The following is a 19,542-nucleotide window of genomic DNA, read 5'->3' on the forward strand; positions in this document are numbered from 1 at the left end:
GTGCTTGAATGACTGCCCAATGGCTACACAGCAGCTTGTTTATATAAACTATAGTAGTACTTATCTGTTATCTACTGTGTATCCTGTGTTTGAATGGCTGCCCCCATGGCTACACAGCAGCTTGTTTATATAAACTATAGTAGTACTTATCTGTTATCTACTGTGTATCCTGTGCTTGAATGGCTGCCCCCATGGCTACACAGCAGCTTGTTTATATAAACTATAGTAGTACTTATCTGTTATCTACTGTGTATCCTGTGCTTGAATGGCTGCCCCCATGGCTACACAGCAGCTTGTTTATATAAACTATAGTAGTACTTATCTGTTATCTACTGTGTATCCTGTGCTTGAACGGCTGCCCCCATGGCTACACAGCCGCTTGTTTATATAAACTATAGTAGTACTTATCTGTTATCTACTGTGTATCGTGTGCTTGACTGGCTGCCCCCATGGCTACACAGCAGCTTGTTTATATAAACTATAGTAGTACTTATCTGTTATCTACTGTGTATCCTGTGCTTGAATGGCTGCCCCCATGGCTACACAGCAGCTTGTTTATATAAACTATAGTAGTACTTATCTGTTATCTACTGTGTATCCTGTGCTTGAATGGCTGCCCCCATGGCTACACAGCAGCTTGTTTATATAAACTATAGTAGTACTTATCTGTTATCTACTGTGTATCCTGTGCTTGAATGGCTGCCCCCATGGCTACACAGCAGCTTGTTTATATAAACTATAGTAGTGTTTCTGAAGCAAACACATCAGTTTTACCAGCACAGATCAAAAATACATTATATTTTTATTACTTTGAAACACTTTCATTTTTTAATTTTATTGTTCCTTTAATTAGCTTAACACACCATTAAACCTGTTATAAAATGTTGTTTGTTTGTGTTGTTGATTCACTTTTGTTTTAAGGGGAACTTCACCTAAGAAATATTTCTGGCACAATGAAAGACAATATGATTCTAAATAACCTCTCAATACACATTCATTCCAGGTATTTTGTGGTGTTAAAGTTACTGTGCGTGGAAATGGATTTGCAGCACATGTAGATTGCTTTCCGTTCGCTGTTTCTGACTTTTTGAAATGTCACCATTTTGATTGGAAGCTCTTTTCTCCTACCGGCTCTTGTAACCCCCATATTATACTGCGTCCCCACAAGTCTCAGTCTCTGATGATCTTATGTCCAGTATGAATAGTTACATTATTATAAAAGCCAATTTAAATGTAAATATGCACTTTCCATAAGTATCCATGTACAGTGTCACATATCCCCATTGTAAGCAGCAGTGCTGCCCTGCTTTATGGCAGCTGAGATTCTAGCTATCTGTATAACAGAACATTCTGTCCCAGTGGCTGCACAGATTCTATCTGATCCCCATTGTAAGCAGCAGTCCTGTCCTGCTTTATGGCAGCTGAGATTCTAGCTATCTGTATAACAGAACATGTCTATGTATATAAGTGACACTCACACATGAGGAAGAAGGAAAATGTATGGATGTATTTTTATAGTGAGAAAAAGGGCAGTAAGAGAGAGAAGGAGAAGAGAAACAGAGATACAGAGAAGGAGAAAGTTAGAGAGAACGAGACTGAGAAGGAGAGAGCGACAGGTATATAGACATGGGGAAGAAGGAAACACATGGGGGTATATTTATCAAAGAGTGAAGCTAGAGATCGCCTCTAGAGTGAAAATCCGCCACTCTCCATTGATTTCTATGGGATTTTGAAAGGCGTATTTATCAAAGGATGAACATTCATTATCACCCATTGATAAATAATCTTTTAAAAATCACATAGAAATGAATGGAGATCGGCGGAAATTTCACTCTAGAGGACTGTAGCGATCTCTAACTTCACTCTTTGATAAATATACCCCAAAGATGGAAGGAAGAAGAGGGAAACAGAGGGAGAAGCAGAGCAACAGAGGAGAGAGAGAGCCGGCAGATTTATACACAGACATGAAACCTGTTTATATATAAAACATGTCTTCTCTTGCTACAAACGACTCACAAACATCATTTACCTCTCCTGCCCTCAGCTCTCCTTGTCTCTACTCGCTTCTCTCTGTTGCTTTCATCTAGTCAACAGCACAGCTTCTCTATGAGAGTCAGTAGCACAGCTTCTCTATGAGAGTCAGTAGCACAGCTTCTCTATGAGAGTCAATAGCACAGCTTCTCTATGAGAGTCAATAGCACAGCTTCTCTATGAGAGTCAATAGCACAGCTTCTCTATGACAGTGAGTAGCACAGCTTCTCTATGAGAGTCAATAACACAGCTTCTCTATGAGAGTCAATTGCACAGCTTCTCTATGAGAGTCAATAACACAGCTTCTCTATGAAAGTCAGTAGCACAGCTTCTCTATGAGAGTCAATAGCACAGCTTCTCTATGAGAGTCAGTAGCACAGCTTCTCTATGAGAGTCAGTAGCACAGCTTCTCTATGAGAGTCAGTAGCACAGCTTCTCTATGAGAGTCAATAGCACAGCTTCTCTATGAGAGTTAGTAGCACAACTTCTCTATGAGAGTCAATAGCACAGCTTCTCTATGCGAGTCAGTAGCACAGCTTCTCTATGAGAGTCAGTAGCACAGCTTCTCTATGAGAGTCAATAGCACAGCTTCTCTATGAGAGTCAATAGCACAGCTTCTCTATGAGAGTCAGTAGCACAACTTCTCTATGAGAGTCAATAGCACAGCTTCTCTATGAGAGTCAGTAGCACAACTTCTCTATGAGAGTCAGTAGCACAGCTTCTCTATGAGAGTCAGTAGCACAGCTTCTCTATGAGAGTCAGTAGCACAGCTTCTCTATGAGAGTCAGTAGCACAGCTTCTCTATGAGAGTCAGTAGCACAACTTCTCTATGAGAGTCAATAGCACAGCTTCTCTATGAGAGTCAGTAGCACAACTTCTCTATGAGAGTCAATAGCACAGCTTCTCTATGAGAGTCAATTGCACAGCTTCTCTATGACAGTGAGTAGCACAGCTTCTCTATGAGAGTCAGTAGCACAGCTTCTCTATGAGAGTCAATTGCACAGCTTCTCTATGACAGTGAGTAGCACAGCTTCTCTATGAGAGTCAATAACACAGCTTCTCTATGAGAGTCAATTGCACAGCTTCTCTATGAGAGTCAGTAGCACAGCTTCTCTATGACAGTGAGTAGCACAGCTTCTCTATGAGAGTCAATAACACAGCTTCTCTATGAGAGTCAGTAGCACAGCTTCTCTATGAGAGTCAGTAGCACAGCTTCTCTATGAGAGTAAATAACACAGCTTCTCTATGATAGTCAATTGCACAGCTTCTCTATGACAGTGAGTAGAACAGGCTTTCTCTGTATGACAGTCACTAGTGCTACTTCTCTCTTACTCAGCTGTTCACTCCCTTGCTGATTTCCGTTCTTGGGGCTGAGTGTACACCCCAGGCACCGGTTAACCCTATGGGAGTCGTAGGACTTTTTAAGAACCCAAATATATACTTCTACTCATCGCTGCTGCCAGTGGAGTAAACCATACAAACCCTGTTGTACCTTTAAATTGCACTGGCCAGTAACGGATTTTCAAAACAAAGGGGTCAGTGTATTTGAATAAATCCCAGACGTGTTCTTGTCTGAGAAATCCTTGGATGTGGAGAGGACTGCAGTATGGCAGCTTTCATACATCAATAAACACAAACATGTCAACATATGACTTAAAGTCTTGGTAAAAATAGTTAAGTTGTCCCCTTTAAAGGAGGGTCACCTTTCAGTTAACTTTTAGTAGGTTATATAACAGGCAGTTCTAAGCAACTTTTCAATTGGTCTTCATCATTTATGTTTTGTAAGTTTTTTAATTATTTACTTTCCAGCTTTGAAATGGGGGTCACTGACCCCATCTAAAAAGCACTTGCTCTGAAAGGCTACAAATGTATCGTTATTGCTACTTTTTTTTATTATTCGGCTTTCTATTCAGGCCTCTCCTATTCCAGTCTCTTGTTCTAGTCAGTGGTTGCTAGGGTAATTTGGACCTTAGCAATGAGATGGCTGCAATTGCAAACAGAGGAGCTGCTGAATATAAAGCCAAATGACTCAAAAAATACAAATAATAAAAAATGCAAACCAATTGCAAATTGCCTCAGAATATCGCGAAATACTAAAAGTTTATTTAAAGGGGAACAATCTCTTTAATTGTATGTATTATTTAATGTATAAATACATGTTCTAGCTTTTATAAACTGCCAGTGCTTGTGCTATGGAGCTTACAATCTTCCCTGGGAAATAATAGACATAATCAACGATTTACTGTATTGGTTCCCAGCGAAACAAACAGCTGAAAGACGTTTTTGCGGCTCAGCAGAAAGCATCAGGCCCATACAGATGACAGATAGGCATAAGGAGGCGTGTTTAAGTGGAACAGTCAATATGTAACACTCCAACTGTCACCATAAACATGCAGCATCCTCTTACAGAAGCTGCAATTGGTGTGTGTAGTTCTGCAAGAACCTGTCCCTATAAAAATGACAGCGGAGGGAGACCCGTTGTGCCCCCCGCTATATAAATACACACACACAGCAACACCCCAACATCTGGCCGCCAAACAAAACCCACCAATGGCAAACGGCTAATGACACAGCAGAGTAAAAAGAGAAAACATAAAGAGAGGTTCAGACTCACTCGATCATTGTGCGGGGGGCAATATTTGCACGTGTCCCTCGCAGAAGAAGGTTTCAGAGGGTGCCCACAGCTGGACGCAGTATCATGGCCTGGCACAGACGGGTGCTCCTATGAGGGAACCATGTGAATATGTTCCTCGGGGGGTGCTGCTCCAAGAGTGGCCCTTACAGTGTGGCCCTATGAGTGCACCATGAGTGGTAACTATACTGTGCCGCAGTCTCTCCTCCCTGCTGTCAGTCTAAACACACCATTTTGCTCATTTGCAGTTGGGCTTCTGTCTGTGCCGGTGGCATCAGTCTGTCTGTAGTCGCCAGTGTGGGTCCCCCAAGCCTTTGTCTCCTCACATGCAGTTGCCTTTGTGTTTGTGTGTGACCCCCGTGAGCTTCAGTGAGTGACTGAGTGGATTCCTGCTCCCTGTCTCTCGCCTTCCCTCACAGCATCTACAATTCAGAAATCTGACACCCTCCAACTGCAGCAGCACAGGCCGCTCTCCCCCCTCCACTTCTCTCTGTGGCTCATCTCTTCTCCCCTCCCCTTTCCCCTGCAGAAAAGACATGGGAAATCACACAAAGTGGATCGCTTTATGGCAGCGCTGCTGCTCCAGTACAGGGGGAGCCAATTGTTGGTTGCGGAGGAATCTCAGGGTCTAATTTTCAAAACTAGCCAAGGGGCACTTCAAAAATAGCTCAATATGTGAATGTTCCCATGAAGCAAAATGGGACAGCTTTGCCCTTCACCAGGGGATAGGGTTGCCACCTTTTCTGGAAAAAAATAAAATACCAGCCTTCCTATAGTTTTATGGTTTTTCCCTATAAATACAGACCCGAATTTGTGGAAAGGCCACCATGGCCCGGGCATTAGTGATATGCGGATCGAGAATTTCTCGACCCGCACCCGACCCTAACCCGCTCGCTCCCTACCCACACCCGACCTGGGCCCGCTGCTCTCCTTTACTTATAGACCTGCGCCCGCCCCGCAGTGATGTCACAAAAGGGGCGGGTGGAAGTCTATAAAGTCCGGCGCCGGAAGCCGGCAGTACTAGGTCGTGGGCGGGGAGAGCAGGAGAAGAGCTCGACCCGCGCATTTCGTCCAAGGGTTGGCCCAAACCCGCCCGGCCCGCACATCACTACCGAGCATAGAGTGGCAGGATTTTAGGAGGCGGCATGCTGCCCAACCACACCCACATTGGATCAGAAACATTGAGAATACGCAGGACATACAATCGTTTTTTAAATTTCCCATGAGCCAATCCCCATTGCTCCAGTCCCGATGATGAAAATTTGCACAAATAAAGGGGAGGGAATGGGAGCGAGGAACATCAGAGGGCCTAGCGGCGCCCACTATGTAAATCCGACCCTGTATTAATAACATTGGCATCAAGCAACATTTTTACTGGCCAGGTGGCAACCCTACCAAAGGAGAAATCATACCTCCCAACATTGAAAATCGGGACTTTCCAGTACAAACGAGGGACTGCGGGTTGAGATGTCAAAAGAGAGACTGTCCCTCTAAAAATGGGACAGTTGGGAGGTATGTAACCTGTGGGGGAGGGGCAGGAGGTATAGGTGCCCCCTAATACATATACAAATTCAATAAATATTGGTAAAACCAGTCAACCTCTAGACATTTTGGTGGCTGGCAGATTTTTGCCCCAAAATTGTCAGAAATTGAGTAAAAGTCACCAGAAAGTGCAAGAATGCTTAAGAGAGACGGGAGACTGGGGTACAGAGCAAAAAATCTGGTAACTCCCGACTTCTACACAAGTCAGTCCCACTGCATGCTGGGTATTGTAGTCTTACATTAAACTTGGCAGTTGGGAAATTGTTAAACGAAAACTACATTACCCAACATGCATTGGGAGACACAGACTTGGCACATTAGGGTAAGAAACAACTTTGGCTGGTTTCCAAAATACAAACCAACCAAAGGCCCAAAAAGTAGCCCAAATTGTTACCTTGGCTAATTTGTACTTTCAAAAACTGCCTGGGCTTTAAATTAGTAGCCCAATGTAACTGCGGGGCGGGGGTGCAGGAGGTACAATTGACCCCTAATTCATATACAATTACAATAAATATTGGTAAAACAGGTCAACCTCTAAACATTTTGGTGGCCAGCAGATTTGTGCCCCAAAATTGTCTGAAATTGAGGAAAGTTCTTGGAAAATGTGAGAATGCTTAAGACTGACGGGAGACAGAGGGGTACAGACCCCAAAATCTGGTAACTCCCGCCTTAAAACACAAGTCAGTCCCATTGCATGCTGGGTATTGTAGTCTTACATTCAACTTGTTGGCAAATTGTTAAACAAAAACTACTTTACCCAACATGCATTGGGAGACACTAGGGTTGCCACCTGGCCAGTATTTTACTGACCTGACCGGTAAAAATTATGCTTGACCCCAATGTTATTAATATAAGGGAAAATATATAGGGAAAAAATCGAAATATATAGGAAGGCCGGTAATTTTTTTCCAAAAAATTTGGCAACCCTAGGCTTGGCATATTAGGGCAAGAAAAAACTTTGGCTGGTTTCCAAAATACAAACCAACCAAAGGCCCAAAAAGTAGCCCAAATCCGTACCTTGGCTACTTCGTACTTTCAAAAACCACCTAGGCTTTAAATTAGAAGCCCAATGTGGCTGGAAAACCTCCAACCTGGCAACCCTGGCTCAGGGCCACCGTCCCCAGGATGTCAGACTTAGGGGGCGGGTGGAACTGTGTCACCACACTTCCTACTCGTTGTACAGCCAAGTCTATTGTGGGTAGGGTTGCCACTTGGCCAGTATTTTACCGGCCTGACTTATACTTGACCCAATGTTATAAATAGGGAAAAAAATCTAAATATATAGGAAGGCCGGTATTTTTTTCCAAAAAAAACTGGCAACACTAATTGTGGGGCTCTCTCGGCTTTATTTACTTATTTAATTAGTCCCACTCTAAGGTGGCTGTACATGCACCATTATTATCATACGAAAGTCATTTTCATGCGATATTCGGTGCATGTATGGCGGCAGATGAGACGACTGATATCGGCAGAAGGCTTTGGATATAAATCGTTCGATCGTTCGTTAAAATCGTTCGAATTGAACGATTCGAACAATTTTAAGCGATGGATCGAAGGAGTTTTATTCGACCAAAAAAATCTTAGAAAAGTGCTGGGGAAGGTCCCCTTAGGCTAACATTGGACTTCGGTAGGTTTAAAGTGGCGAAGTATGAAGTCGAAGTTTTTTTTTAAAGAGACAGTACTTCGATTATCGAATAGTCGAGCGATTTTTCGATCAAATTTGACCAATTCGATGGTTGAAGTGCCCAAAAAATTCCTTCGAAATTCAAATATCTTTTTATTCGAAATTATTTACTCGAGCTTAGTAAATCTGCCCCAATGTGTACAAGATTATAACTTGTTAGTTTGTACTATATTGATCTACCTTTGCCCACCTCCTTTAATATTCTCATATTCTGACTGGCAACTTGGTAGTACCTGCTGGGTATTACTGCAAAGTTTTCTTGTTGCTATGCTTAGTGATCCTGGCAACCACTGACCAACCTTGAATATTCTAATGTTCTGACAGGTTATATGATCCAACCCCCTGAACATTCTAATGTCCTGAATGGCTCATTTGTACAACTTCCTAAATATTTTAATATTCTGGCTTGTCACTTGGACCAACTCCCTAAAATGTAACAGTCCCCTGAAAATTCCGATGTTCTGAAAGGCACTTTTATGCTCTGGTTACAGGTTAACTCTACACCTACCCACTTCAATGCTGAGTACAGACGAACACAAAATAAATGACAATAAGTGATCACACCCCAGTGAAAGCCCTTAAAATGCACAGAGGCTAACTGTGAGATTCTTAAAGCCTAATGCACCTCTTTTTTTAAAGGAACAGTAACACCAAAAACTGGAAGTGTATTAAAAGTAATGTTAAAAAGTAGTGTTGCGCTGCACTGGTAAAACTGGTGTGTTTACTTCAAAAACTTTACATGGGGCAGCCATTCAAGCACAGGATACACAGTAGATAACAGATAAGTTCTGAAGAATCCCATAGTATACTGCAGAGTTTATCTGTTATCTGCTGTGTATCCTGTGCCTTTTCTCCTTTTTAAGCGTGAATGGCTGCCCCCATGGCTTCACAGCAGCTTGTTTATATAAACTATAGTAGTACTTATCTGTTATCTACTGTGTATCCTGTGCTTGAATGGCTGCCCCCATGGCTTCACAGCAGCTTGTTTATATAAACTATAGTAGTACTTATCTGTTATCTACTGTGTATCCTGTGCTTGAATGGCTGCCCCCATGGCTACACAGCCGCTTGTTTATATAAACTATAGTAGTACTTATCTGTTATCTACTGTGTATCCTGTGCTTGAATGGCTGCCCCCATGGCTACACAGCAGCTTGTTTATATAAACTATAATAGTACTTATCTGTTATCTACTGTGTATCCTGTGCTTGAATGGCTGCCCCCATGGCTACACAACAGCTTGTTTATATAAACTATAGTAGTACTTATCTGTTATCTACTGTGTATCCTGTGCTTGAATGGCTGCCCCATGGCTACACAGCAGATTGTTTATATAAACTATAGTAGTACTTATCTGTTATCTACTGTGTATCCTGTGCTTGAATGGCTGCCCCCATGGTTACACAGCAGCTTGTTTATATAAACTATAGTAGTACTTATCATCTACTGTGTATCCTGTGCTTGAATGGCTGCCCCCATGGCTACACAGCAGCTTGTTTATATAAACTATAGTAGTACTTATCTGTTATCTACTGTGTATCCTGTGCTTGAATGGCTGCCCCCATGGCTACACAGCAGCTTGTTTATATAAACTATAATAGTACTTATCTGTTATCTACTGTGTATCCTGTGCTTGAATGGCTGCCCCCATGGCTACACAACAGCTTGTTTATATAAACTATAGTAGTACTTATCTGTTATCTACTGTGTATCCTGTGCTTGAATGGCTGCCCCCATGGCTACACAGCAGCTTGTTTATATAAACTATAGTAGTACTTATCTGTTATCTACTGTGTATCCTGTGCTTGAATGGCTGCCCCCATGGCTACACAGCAGCTTGTTTATATAAACTATAGTAGTACTTATCTGTTATCTACTGTGTATCCTGTGCTTGAATGGCTGCCCCCATGGCTACACAGCAGCTTATTCATATAAAAAAACAGGCGTTTCTGAAGCAAACGGCTCAGTTTTACCAGTGTAGTACAACAGTACGTTATATTTTCATTCATTTAAGACACTTTCAATTTTGGTTGGTGTTACTGTTTCTTTAAATGCTTGGACACCAGAACAATAAAGCAACTCCACCCATCGCGTTTCCTTTATTACTAAAAAGTCTTTTTTATTTAATGATTGGCAAGATCTTATTACAGCTCAGTTGAATAAAAGAGGTTCCGCTGCTTCTCGCCATTGTTACTCTGCCCGTGTATCGGCCACTTATAAACATCACCAGGTAACGGCTGCTGATTCCCAGTTTCACTCATTCTCTTCCTAAAACCGTCGGGTCTCATTTCCTTGGCACCAGGGAATACTGGCACCGCGGGAGGGTGAGGGCTGCATGCGAGTATGAGCTCTAATTCAAATATATATATATATATACTGTATGAGGAGGAGGTAAAGCTACAAATGTATCGTTATTGTTACTTTTTATTACTCCTCTTTCTATTTAGACCCTTTATTATTCCAATCAATACATGGTTGCTAGGGGAATCTGGACCCTAGGAACCAGACTGCTGAAATTACAAACTGGAGAGCTGCTGAATAAAAAGCTAAATGACTCAGAAAACAGAAATAATCAAAAATGAAAACCAATTGCAAATTGTCTCAGAATATCCCTCTCTACATCGTACATAAAAGTTCATTGTAGAACAATCCTTTTACACGGATACTGTCATGGGAAAACATTTTTTTCAAAAAGCATCAGTTAATAGTGCTGCTCCAGCCGACTTCTGCACTGAAATCCGTTTTCCAAAAGAGCAAACAGATTTCTTTATATTTAATTTAGAAATCTGACATGGGGATAGACATATTGTCAATTTCCCAGCTGCCCCCAGTCATGTGACTTGTGCTCTGATAAACTCCAGTCACTCTTTACTGCTGTACTGCAAGTTGGAGTGATATCACCCCCAGCAGCCAAACAACAGAACAATGGGAAGGTAACCAGATAACAGCTCCCTAACACAAGATAACAGCTGCCTGGTAGATCTAAGAACAACACTCAATAGTAAAATCCAGGTCCCACTGAGACACATTCAGTTACATTGAGTAGGAGAAACAACAGCCTGCCAGAAAGCAGTTCCATCCTAAAGTGCTGGCTCTTTCTGAAATCACATGACCAGGCAAAGTGACCTGAGATGCACCTACACACCAATATTACAACTAAATACACTTGCTGGTTCAGGAAGGACATTTTATATTGTACAGTGAATTATTTGCAGTGTAAACAGTGTCATTTAGAAATAAAAACTACATCATAAAAATCATGTCAGAATCCGTTTAAGTGCACATAAAGACTGAACACTCAACAGATAATTATCCTGACTGGAGGTTTATGGGGAAGCTGGAGCACATTGTTGAAGCTGGCTGTACTATTTGACCAACAAGCTCATGGGTCGGCCATTGTAGGAGTTGCCCAACCCTGTTAAATGGCAGTGACAATTACTAAGGCAAGAACAATCACAGTAGTGCCCATAACCAGCAGCCATTGTGTTACATTCCCCAGAATTCCTTCATTCAAAAAGATCGAAATGTGGCCACAGCAAAAATGTTCAAATCTAACGCACAGATGCCATTAAGGGTTCAAGCACACGGGCAGATTCGAGGAGATTTAGTCGCCTGCCGACTAATCACCTCTTCTCCCCTAACTGCCTTCCCCCTGCTATAATGAGAAAACGCCAGCGCCAATGCACTCGCGGCGCTTCGATTTCCGAGGTTGCCCGAAGTTGCCTCACTTTGAAACTTCGGGCAACTTCGGAAATCGTAGCTCCGCGAGTGCATTGGCATTTTATCATTATAGTAGGGAGATTGTCGCCCCGCAGAAGAGGTGACTAAATCTGCCCGTGTGCTTGAACCCTAAAGCAGCTTCACATTGGAGTTTTTGGCTAACGTGTTCCCGTCTCCTTCATCTTGTACATGCCCTGGCGGGATCAGCCAGCCGGATAAAGCAGAGGGGCAGATATTTGTGCCTCCTGTTCTGGCCAGATTGGATGACATTTTCTTTACATTAAGTGTAAAAAATATTTTTTCTATATTTTTAAGGGTCAGTTCTGTGGTTAACTATTGGTAGCGCCTATGTGGACTGGCAGCCTACAGGAGGCCCTGTTTCACCATAAACCTGTTTTTTTGTCCAGCCAAAACTTGCCTCCAAACCAGGAATTCAAAAATAAGCCACTGGAAGCAGCATGATGCTCACGAGCCACTGTTTGGGGATCACTTCTATAGACCAAGTCAGCAGCTTAACGGCCTCTGCATTGGGCAGATATCTGATGGAAAATCCTGTCTGATCAGGCCAATTTGGCCCAAATTGGGGCAAGATCCTTTCGTTTGCCCAAATGCACGTGTTTCACTGCGAATGTCCAGTTAAAGACATTGTACTAAACCAGTGATTTTCAAACTGCGGGTCTGCCACAATAGTTGGGCCCAAATCAGTAGTTGGAGAGCTTATCCTGCAAAAAAGTTGGGGTTATTGTAGCACGGCTACAGGTATCTCCTGATTTAGGTGGGACAATCCTGCAAAAAGACAGTGCTTGCAGGAAGCCGGGAAACATAAACTCCTGCCTATGCACTGGGCACACTTCCCCTTTCACCATACAGACGCCCCGTGGGTCTCATTTAGATAATGAACCTTGAGTTTCTACCCACATTAGGCAGGAAAATGCCTGGCTGAGCCTCAAATCCCAAGCTTTACATACCCTGCAGGTCACCTTCCCCGAGTACATTTTTGTCACCCCCCCCCCCCCCCGGGCCACTTCTAGTGAACAAGGCTTGCGGCTGTGCCAAATTTCCCACTGGCTCATTCTCCTCACACTGAGCGACTGTTGTGCGGCGCCTCTTAGCAACGGCAAAGTCTCCAAAATCCAGAAACATTGCGTGAGATAACCCGGCACAGAAAGAAAGGTTCATATACAGTCGCCCTCTGAATAAACTCATTATGGGCAGCATTGTGGTTGCATAAAACTACATTTTCTTTTAATAGCCCACTTTCAGTTTTTTCCCCAGACTCCCCCTACACTTTGGGAACAAGACTTTATAAATATATATTGAACTTGGTAGGTGCCATACTGGGCCCCATAGTAGCCTGAGCGATTGGCTGTTGCTGCGATACCAATTGCAACCAATCGGTTACTGTTGAGATGTCCATCCTGCAACTGTATACATATTATGGGATTAAATCTTCCAAGGGTGCTGGAGTTTTAGATTTGAGCGCAATTGGAGTTACACCTCCAACTGGAGTTACATCTCCAACTAATTTTGCAATTCCAAGGACCGTAGACAGAGGAGACTGAAATTCTGTAGCAAGTACCGGCTCACACCAAGCAGCCGAAAAAGGAGAAGGTCCCTCAGCTGACACTCAGTCATGTGCCATTTCTAGAAGTTGTGCCTATTTTAGGCAGCACAGTTTCTAATGCAGGAGCCACCAGAGCCTTTTTGCCCCTTGGTACTCTGCTTGGGGCTGCTGTGTTGGTATGTACTCACCTCATTGGTGCATTGTAATCTTAGGCACAGCCATAGCAATAGAGGTAGCAGACCCAGTGGTTGCTTGGGGAGTTGCTGGATGCTACAGTGGTAATCCCTAACCAGTGACTTATGGACAACATGTTGCTCTCCAACCCCTTGGATGTCGCTCTCAGTGGCTTCAAAGCAGGTGCTTATTTTTGAATTCCAGGCTTGGAGGCAAATATTTGTTGCATAGAATCCAGATGCACTGCCAAACAGAACCTCTTGTAGCTGCCAGTCCACAAAGGGCCAATCACAGCACTTATTTTGCACCACACAGGAACATTTTTCGAGCTCCCCAACTCTTTTTTTTTATCTGACTGTGGCTTATGGCTAAAGAAAAGTTGGGAAGCCCCATCCAAGAGGGCACAGTCTAAATCCATGAAATAAGTCAATAAGAGACAGTTGCTATTGGTCAGCCGGAGCTAAAAAGTCACAGGACAGTGTGAGTCACTGGCTCTGTGCAAGAAAATTTAACAATATGTCATGTTCAACAAAAGCAGAAGATCCACAGCAAAGAATGGAAAAGCGTAAAAGGCACCAGGACAATGTAGAAAATGCTGAAAATAGATGATGTGACTATTTGTAGATAACATCCTCTGACCTTTCATTGAGTGCAGCACACGGCCCACCATATCCTGCCCAATCCCACCACATGCATAAAACAAAAGGAACTGCTGGTGCGATTTACTGCTCAGTAACAAATATACAGACACAATGGAACCCACCAAGATATGCGCCTCTGGCAAGTCCATTCTGCCCCTTGGAGCAAGTTAAAATGGAAAGTGAAGCCAGTCAATGTCTCTGTTTCCTCTATGAATCCATCTAAAGGTGACCATACATGGGAAGATTTAAGATGCCAATTTCAAGTCCTTTAGACTGATTTGGCCCTAATATGTGGCCTTCCTACAGGTCTTCTCGACTGATATCTGGCTACAAAATGGGCAAATATTGATTGAGCAGATTTGATTTTCCCCCAGATCAATGACCACATCGGTTAATTGATCCTCGTATCATTGGCACCCATTCCCATCACTGTAATCTGATCATGACTGTGGGATAGCAGGTATAGTAGGGAGAGATGGTGTCTATAGTAACAGTGGATAATAGTCTCTGGGAAGGGAGTGTGACTGTGGGATAGCAGGTATAGTAGGGAGAGATGGTGCCTATAGTAACAGTGGATAATAGTCTCTGGGAAGGGAGTGTGACTGTGGGATAGCAGGTATAGTAGGGAGAGATGGTGTCTATAGTAACAGTGGATAATAGTCTCTGGGAAGGGAGTGTGACTGTGGGATAGCAGGTATAGTAGGGAGAGATGGTGCCTATAGTAACAGTGGATAATAGTCTCTGGGAAGGGAGTGTGACTGTGGGATAGCAGGTATAGTAGGGAGAGATGGTGTCTATAGTAACAGTGGGATAATAGTCTCTGGGAAGGGAGTGTGACTGTGGGATAGCAGGTATAGTAGGGAGAGATGGTGCCTATAGTAACAGTGGGATAATAGTCTCTGGGAAGGGAGTATGACTGTGGGATAGCAGGTATAGTAGGGAGAGATGGTGCCTATAGTAACAGTGGGATAATGGTCTCTGGGAAGGGAGTGTGACTGTGGGATAGCAGGTATAGTAGGGAGAGATGGTGCCTATAGTAACAGTGGATAATAGTCTCTGGGAAGGGAGTGTGACTGTGGGATAGCAGGTATAGTAGGGAGAGATGGTGCCTATAGTAACAATATGATAATAGTCTCTGGGAAGGGAGTGTGACTGTGGGATAGCAGGTATAGTAGGGAGAGATGGTGCCTATAGTAACAGTGGATAATAGTCTCTGGGAAGGGAATGTGACTGTGGGATAGCAGGTATAGTAGGGAGAGATGGTGTCTATAGTAACAGTGGGATAATAGTCTCTGGGAAGGGAGTGTGACTGTGGGATAGCAGGTATAGTAGGGAGAGATGGTGTCTATAGTAACAGTGGATAATAGTCTCTGGGAAGGGAGTGTGACTGTGGGATAGCAGGTATAGTAGGGAGAGATGGTGCCTATAGTAACAGTGGGATAATAGTCTCTGGGAAGGGAGTGTGACTGTGGGATAGCAGGTATAGTAGGGAGAGATGGTGTCTATAGTAACAGTGGGATAATAGTCTCTGGGAAGGGAGTGTGACTGTGGGATAGCAGGTATAGTAGGGAGAGATGGTGTCTATAGTAACAGTGGATAATAGTCTCTGGGAAGGGAGTGTGACTGTGGGATAGCAGGTATAGTAGGGAGAGATGGTGCCTATAGTAACAATATAATAATAGTAGGTACAGTAGAAAGTAGTCACTATACTGGTATAATGACACATACTGTATACAAATAAACGGCAGGCTCCTAAGGGACTGGCTGACTTGTGTGTTACACAGCAGTAATGGATGGTGTATGTGTTTTGCTGAAGGACAGGGATTACATCTAAAACAACAGCTTTCCCCCAACCTATTTATCCTCTTAAAAACAAATCTGTGCTGAAACAATCGTCGCTCCTGTATGTGCTCAGTGTCAGCGCCAATCTCCATCTCACTGTCTCTGCCAAGTATCCTGATTACAGTGAGAGTCGGAACAGGGGCCTATAAGAACCACAGCCACCACTTCTGTGCCTTTGGGGTCAGGTTAGGAGACTGTTTTATTTTAAAGGAGAACTAAAGAAGTAGGTAGAAATGTTGTACATGGTGTTTTATGCTTCTGTACCAGCCCAAGGCAACCACAGCCCTTTAGCAGTAAAGATCTGTGTCTCCAAAGATGCCCCAGTAGCTCCCCATCTTCTTTTCTGCTGATTCACTGATTCACATGCTCTGTGCTGCTGTCACTTACTGAGCTTAGGGAGCCACTCACAATATACAGTACACATAGAATAGAAATGTCACAATATAAGGCTGATTAGTAATTAATACACATAATTACTACATGGCAGCACAGAAACCAGTGCAATTAGCATCAGAATTGAATAATCAGCAAACCTGTAGCATCAGCTTATATTACAGCCAGGGAAGCTCATTTTCTGCTGGATAATTAGTGACGAGCCCTAAGCTTAGCTTCTCAACAGCCAATCAGAGCCCACTGAGCATGTGAGTGTCACAGACACTTTCCAAGATGGTGACCCCCTGTGACAAGTTTGAAGTCCTGGATCATTGCTGCTATTGACAAGCTCAAACTTTAGCCTCGTGCAATAAGTTCACTATATAAAATTTGGCATTTTTAGCCACATTCATTTTTAGGGTTTAGTTCTCCTTTAAGGCCAATCTTCCCCACATTTCTCTCTATTGACCCTTTGAATTAATAGTAATATGCTGCCCAGGTAAAGGCGCTTATAATAATGAACAGGGCACTTTCAATAGCACAGGAACGGGTGCTTACAAACTGCCATACCACTAAATGCCATCCAATGTTATTGCTAGTGTATTATAAGTAGCTTGCCCAGCCATACAATATAAACAGCACCATCTGCTGGTTGCAGGTGGTATAGCAGTAGAGGTGTTAGCTGTTTTATCAGGGTATTAGGTTATTTGCTGCCCCTGCTAAACCCACTCCCTTATCACTGGCATCAATGTGGCACTCATACGGCTGGTGCCAGTGCTTAGCAGGGCAGACATGGAGCAATATTCAGTGATGCTGATACTTTAAATAAAGAACCACGTGGGCAGGGGACACCTTGTCTGTCCCAGTGAGCAAAATTGAAAAGTAATAATTAGAAGGAAGAGAAAGAGGAAAGTACCACTGCCAACTCCTCTTTCTGCTATTGGTGGGCAGCACATTATACTATAGGGCAGGGGGTGGAGAGGCAGGTGTGTGTGGGTACTCAGAGGCCTGGCACGTATATATACAGAATAAGATTGAGGAGGAGGAGAGGGGTGAATGTGGTTGGCACAAGGGCTACATACAGATTCCAATAGCTCAGGGCACACTGGCAGCATGTGGGTAAACTAGATATTCGCCAGACACAGTTTAATCCGCATATAAAGGCACAGGGACTGGGTATGTTACACTCAAAGGAAGATCTATGATTATTATTAATATTATTAATAAAAAGAACCGCCTGAGAAACCCTCTTGTAAATCATTACTTAAAGGAATTGTTCAGTATAAAATAAAAACTGGGTAAATAGATAGACTGTGCAAAACAAAAAAAAATTGAAATATAGTTAGAAAAAAATGTAATGTATAAAGGCTGGAGTGAGTGGATGTGTAACATAATAGCCAGAACACTACTTCCTGCTTTTCAGCTCTCTTGGTTTCCACTGTTACCAGGCAGTAACCAATCAGAGACATGAGGGGGAGGGAGCTGAATGCTGAGGATCAATTACAAACTCACTGAACAGTTATGTCCCATGTGGCCCCCCTTATAGTCACTGACTAACTCAGAGTTAGAGAGCTGAAAAGCAGGAAGTAGTGTTCTGGCTATTATGTTACACATCCAGTCACTATTACATTTTTGGCTAAATAACAATATAAGAAACATTTTTTATGTTGCACAGCCTATCTTTTTAACCATATATTATTTTTACACTGAACTATTCTTTAAGATCCCCATTGATGTATGCATAGAGCTGCTGTACAAGTTCACATGAACATTGATGTCTGTGTTTTACTTGTCCTTTCACACCAATCCATATTATCATTACTGCATACCCCCAACTGTCCCATTTTCTGCAGGACAGTCCCAATTTTGATGGCTTTGCCCACAGTCCTGGGTTTCTTACTGAAATGTCCTGAGTTTCTCTACGTTCTCCGGCACTGACGCCAGAATAGTTATTTAAAATAAGAGGCTTTTACACTCAGCACCTGCACTTTGATAGATTTGTAATAAGTAAGATAAGCAAACAAACAATTGTAACGATTTAAGATAAGCAGGTCTCTGGGAGGAACTGAGACTCACAGCTTAAAGGGCAATTTCAGCTTCATTAGCAAAACTGTTATAACACATAAAACTCCTGAAATGTGCTCAGCCTTTTTTTATAACTTGCCAAATTTTGTAAAATGGACATGGTAATTAAGGGGTGTGTCCATAAAATGGGTGTGGCTGCACATATCAGAAGAGTAGAGTTGGCCAGCTATGGTGGCTGCTTATTTGTACCCTGGGTACCCCTGGAACTATAGCAGGGTGACACCCCAATGTTTCTATAGATCTGTAACCTTGTTATGAGCTAAGGGGGCCCAGTCTGAAGGTCAGTTAGGGGGAGATTTGGGGTGAGTGATTATTTGCACCCTGGGTACCCCTGGAACTATAGCAGGGTGACACCCCAATGTTTCTATATATCTGTAACCTTGTTATGAGCTAAGGGGGCCCAGTCTGAAGGTCAGTTAGGGGAGATTTGGGGTGAGTGCTTATTTGTACCCTGGGTACCCCTGGAACTATAGCAGGGTGACACCCCAATGTTTCTATATATCTGTAACCTTGTTATGAGCTAAGGGGGCCCAGTCTGAAGGTCAGTTAGGGGGAGATTTGGGGTGAGTGCTTATTTGTACCCTGGGTACCCCTGGAACTATAGCAGGGTGACACCCCAATGTTTCTATAGATCTGTAACCTTGTTATGAGCTAAGGGGGCCCAGTCTGAAGGTCAGTTAGGGGGAGATTTGGGGTGAGTGCTTATTTGTACCCTGGGTACCCCTGGAACTATAGCAGGGTGACACCCCAATGTTTCTATATATCTGTAACCTTGTTATGAGCTAAGGGGGCCCAGTCTGAAGGTCAGTTAGGGGGAGATTTGGGGTGAGTGATTATTTGCACCCTGGGTACCCCTGGAACTATAGCAGGGTGACACCCCAATGTTTCTATATATCTGTAACCTTGTTATGAGCTAAGGGGGCCCAGTCTGAAGGTCAGTTAGGGGGAGATTTTGGGTGAGTGCTTATTTGTACCCTGGGTACCCCTGGAACTATAGCAGGGTGACACCCCAATGTTTCTATAGATCTGTAACCTTGTTATGAGCTAAGGGGGCCCAGTCTGAAGGCCAGTTAGGGGGAGATTTGGGGTGAGTGCTTATTTGTACCCTGGGTACCCCTGGAACTATAGCAGGGTGACACCCCAATGTTTCTATAGATCTGTAACCTTGTTATGAGCTAAGGGGGCCCAGTCTGAAGGTCAGTTAGGGGGAGATTTGGGGTGAGTGCTTGTTTGTGCCCTGGGTACCCCTGGAACT

At 43.3% G+C, this 19,542-nt stretch overlaps 1 protein-coding gene across 3 annotated transcripts in view; it reads right to left on the bottom strand.

Moving 5' to 3' along the window:
• Positions 1-19,542, bottom strand: part of gramd1a.S (GRAM domain containing 1A S homeolog) — an 87,409-nt gene that overhangs the window by 58,535 nt on the left and 9,332 nt on the right. Inside the window, exon 1 of one of the 3 annotated variants that reach the window (XM_041571726.1) lies at positions 4,646-5,142. The exons of the other annotated variants lie outside the window; for them this stretch is intronic. Within the exon in view, the coding sequence (XP_041427660.1) occupies positions 4,646-4,653 (8 nt within the window). The 5' untranslated portion in view covers positions 4,654-5,142. Of the gene's footprint in view, positions 1-4,645; positions 5,143-19,542 lie in introns of those variants that run through there. 3 annotated transcript variants of the gene reach the window in all.

Source organism: Xenopus laevis, chromosome 7S, assembly GCF_017654675.1.
Source record: "Xenopus laevis strain J_2021 chromosome 7S, Xenopus_laevis_v10.1, whole genome shotgun sequence".
NCBI lineage: Eukaryota > Metazoa > Chordata > Amphibia > Anura > Pipidae > Xenopus > Xenopus laevis.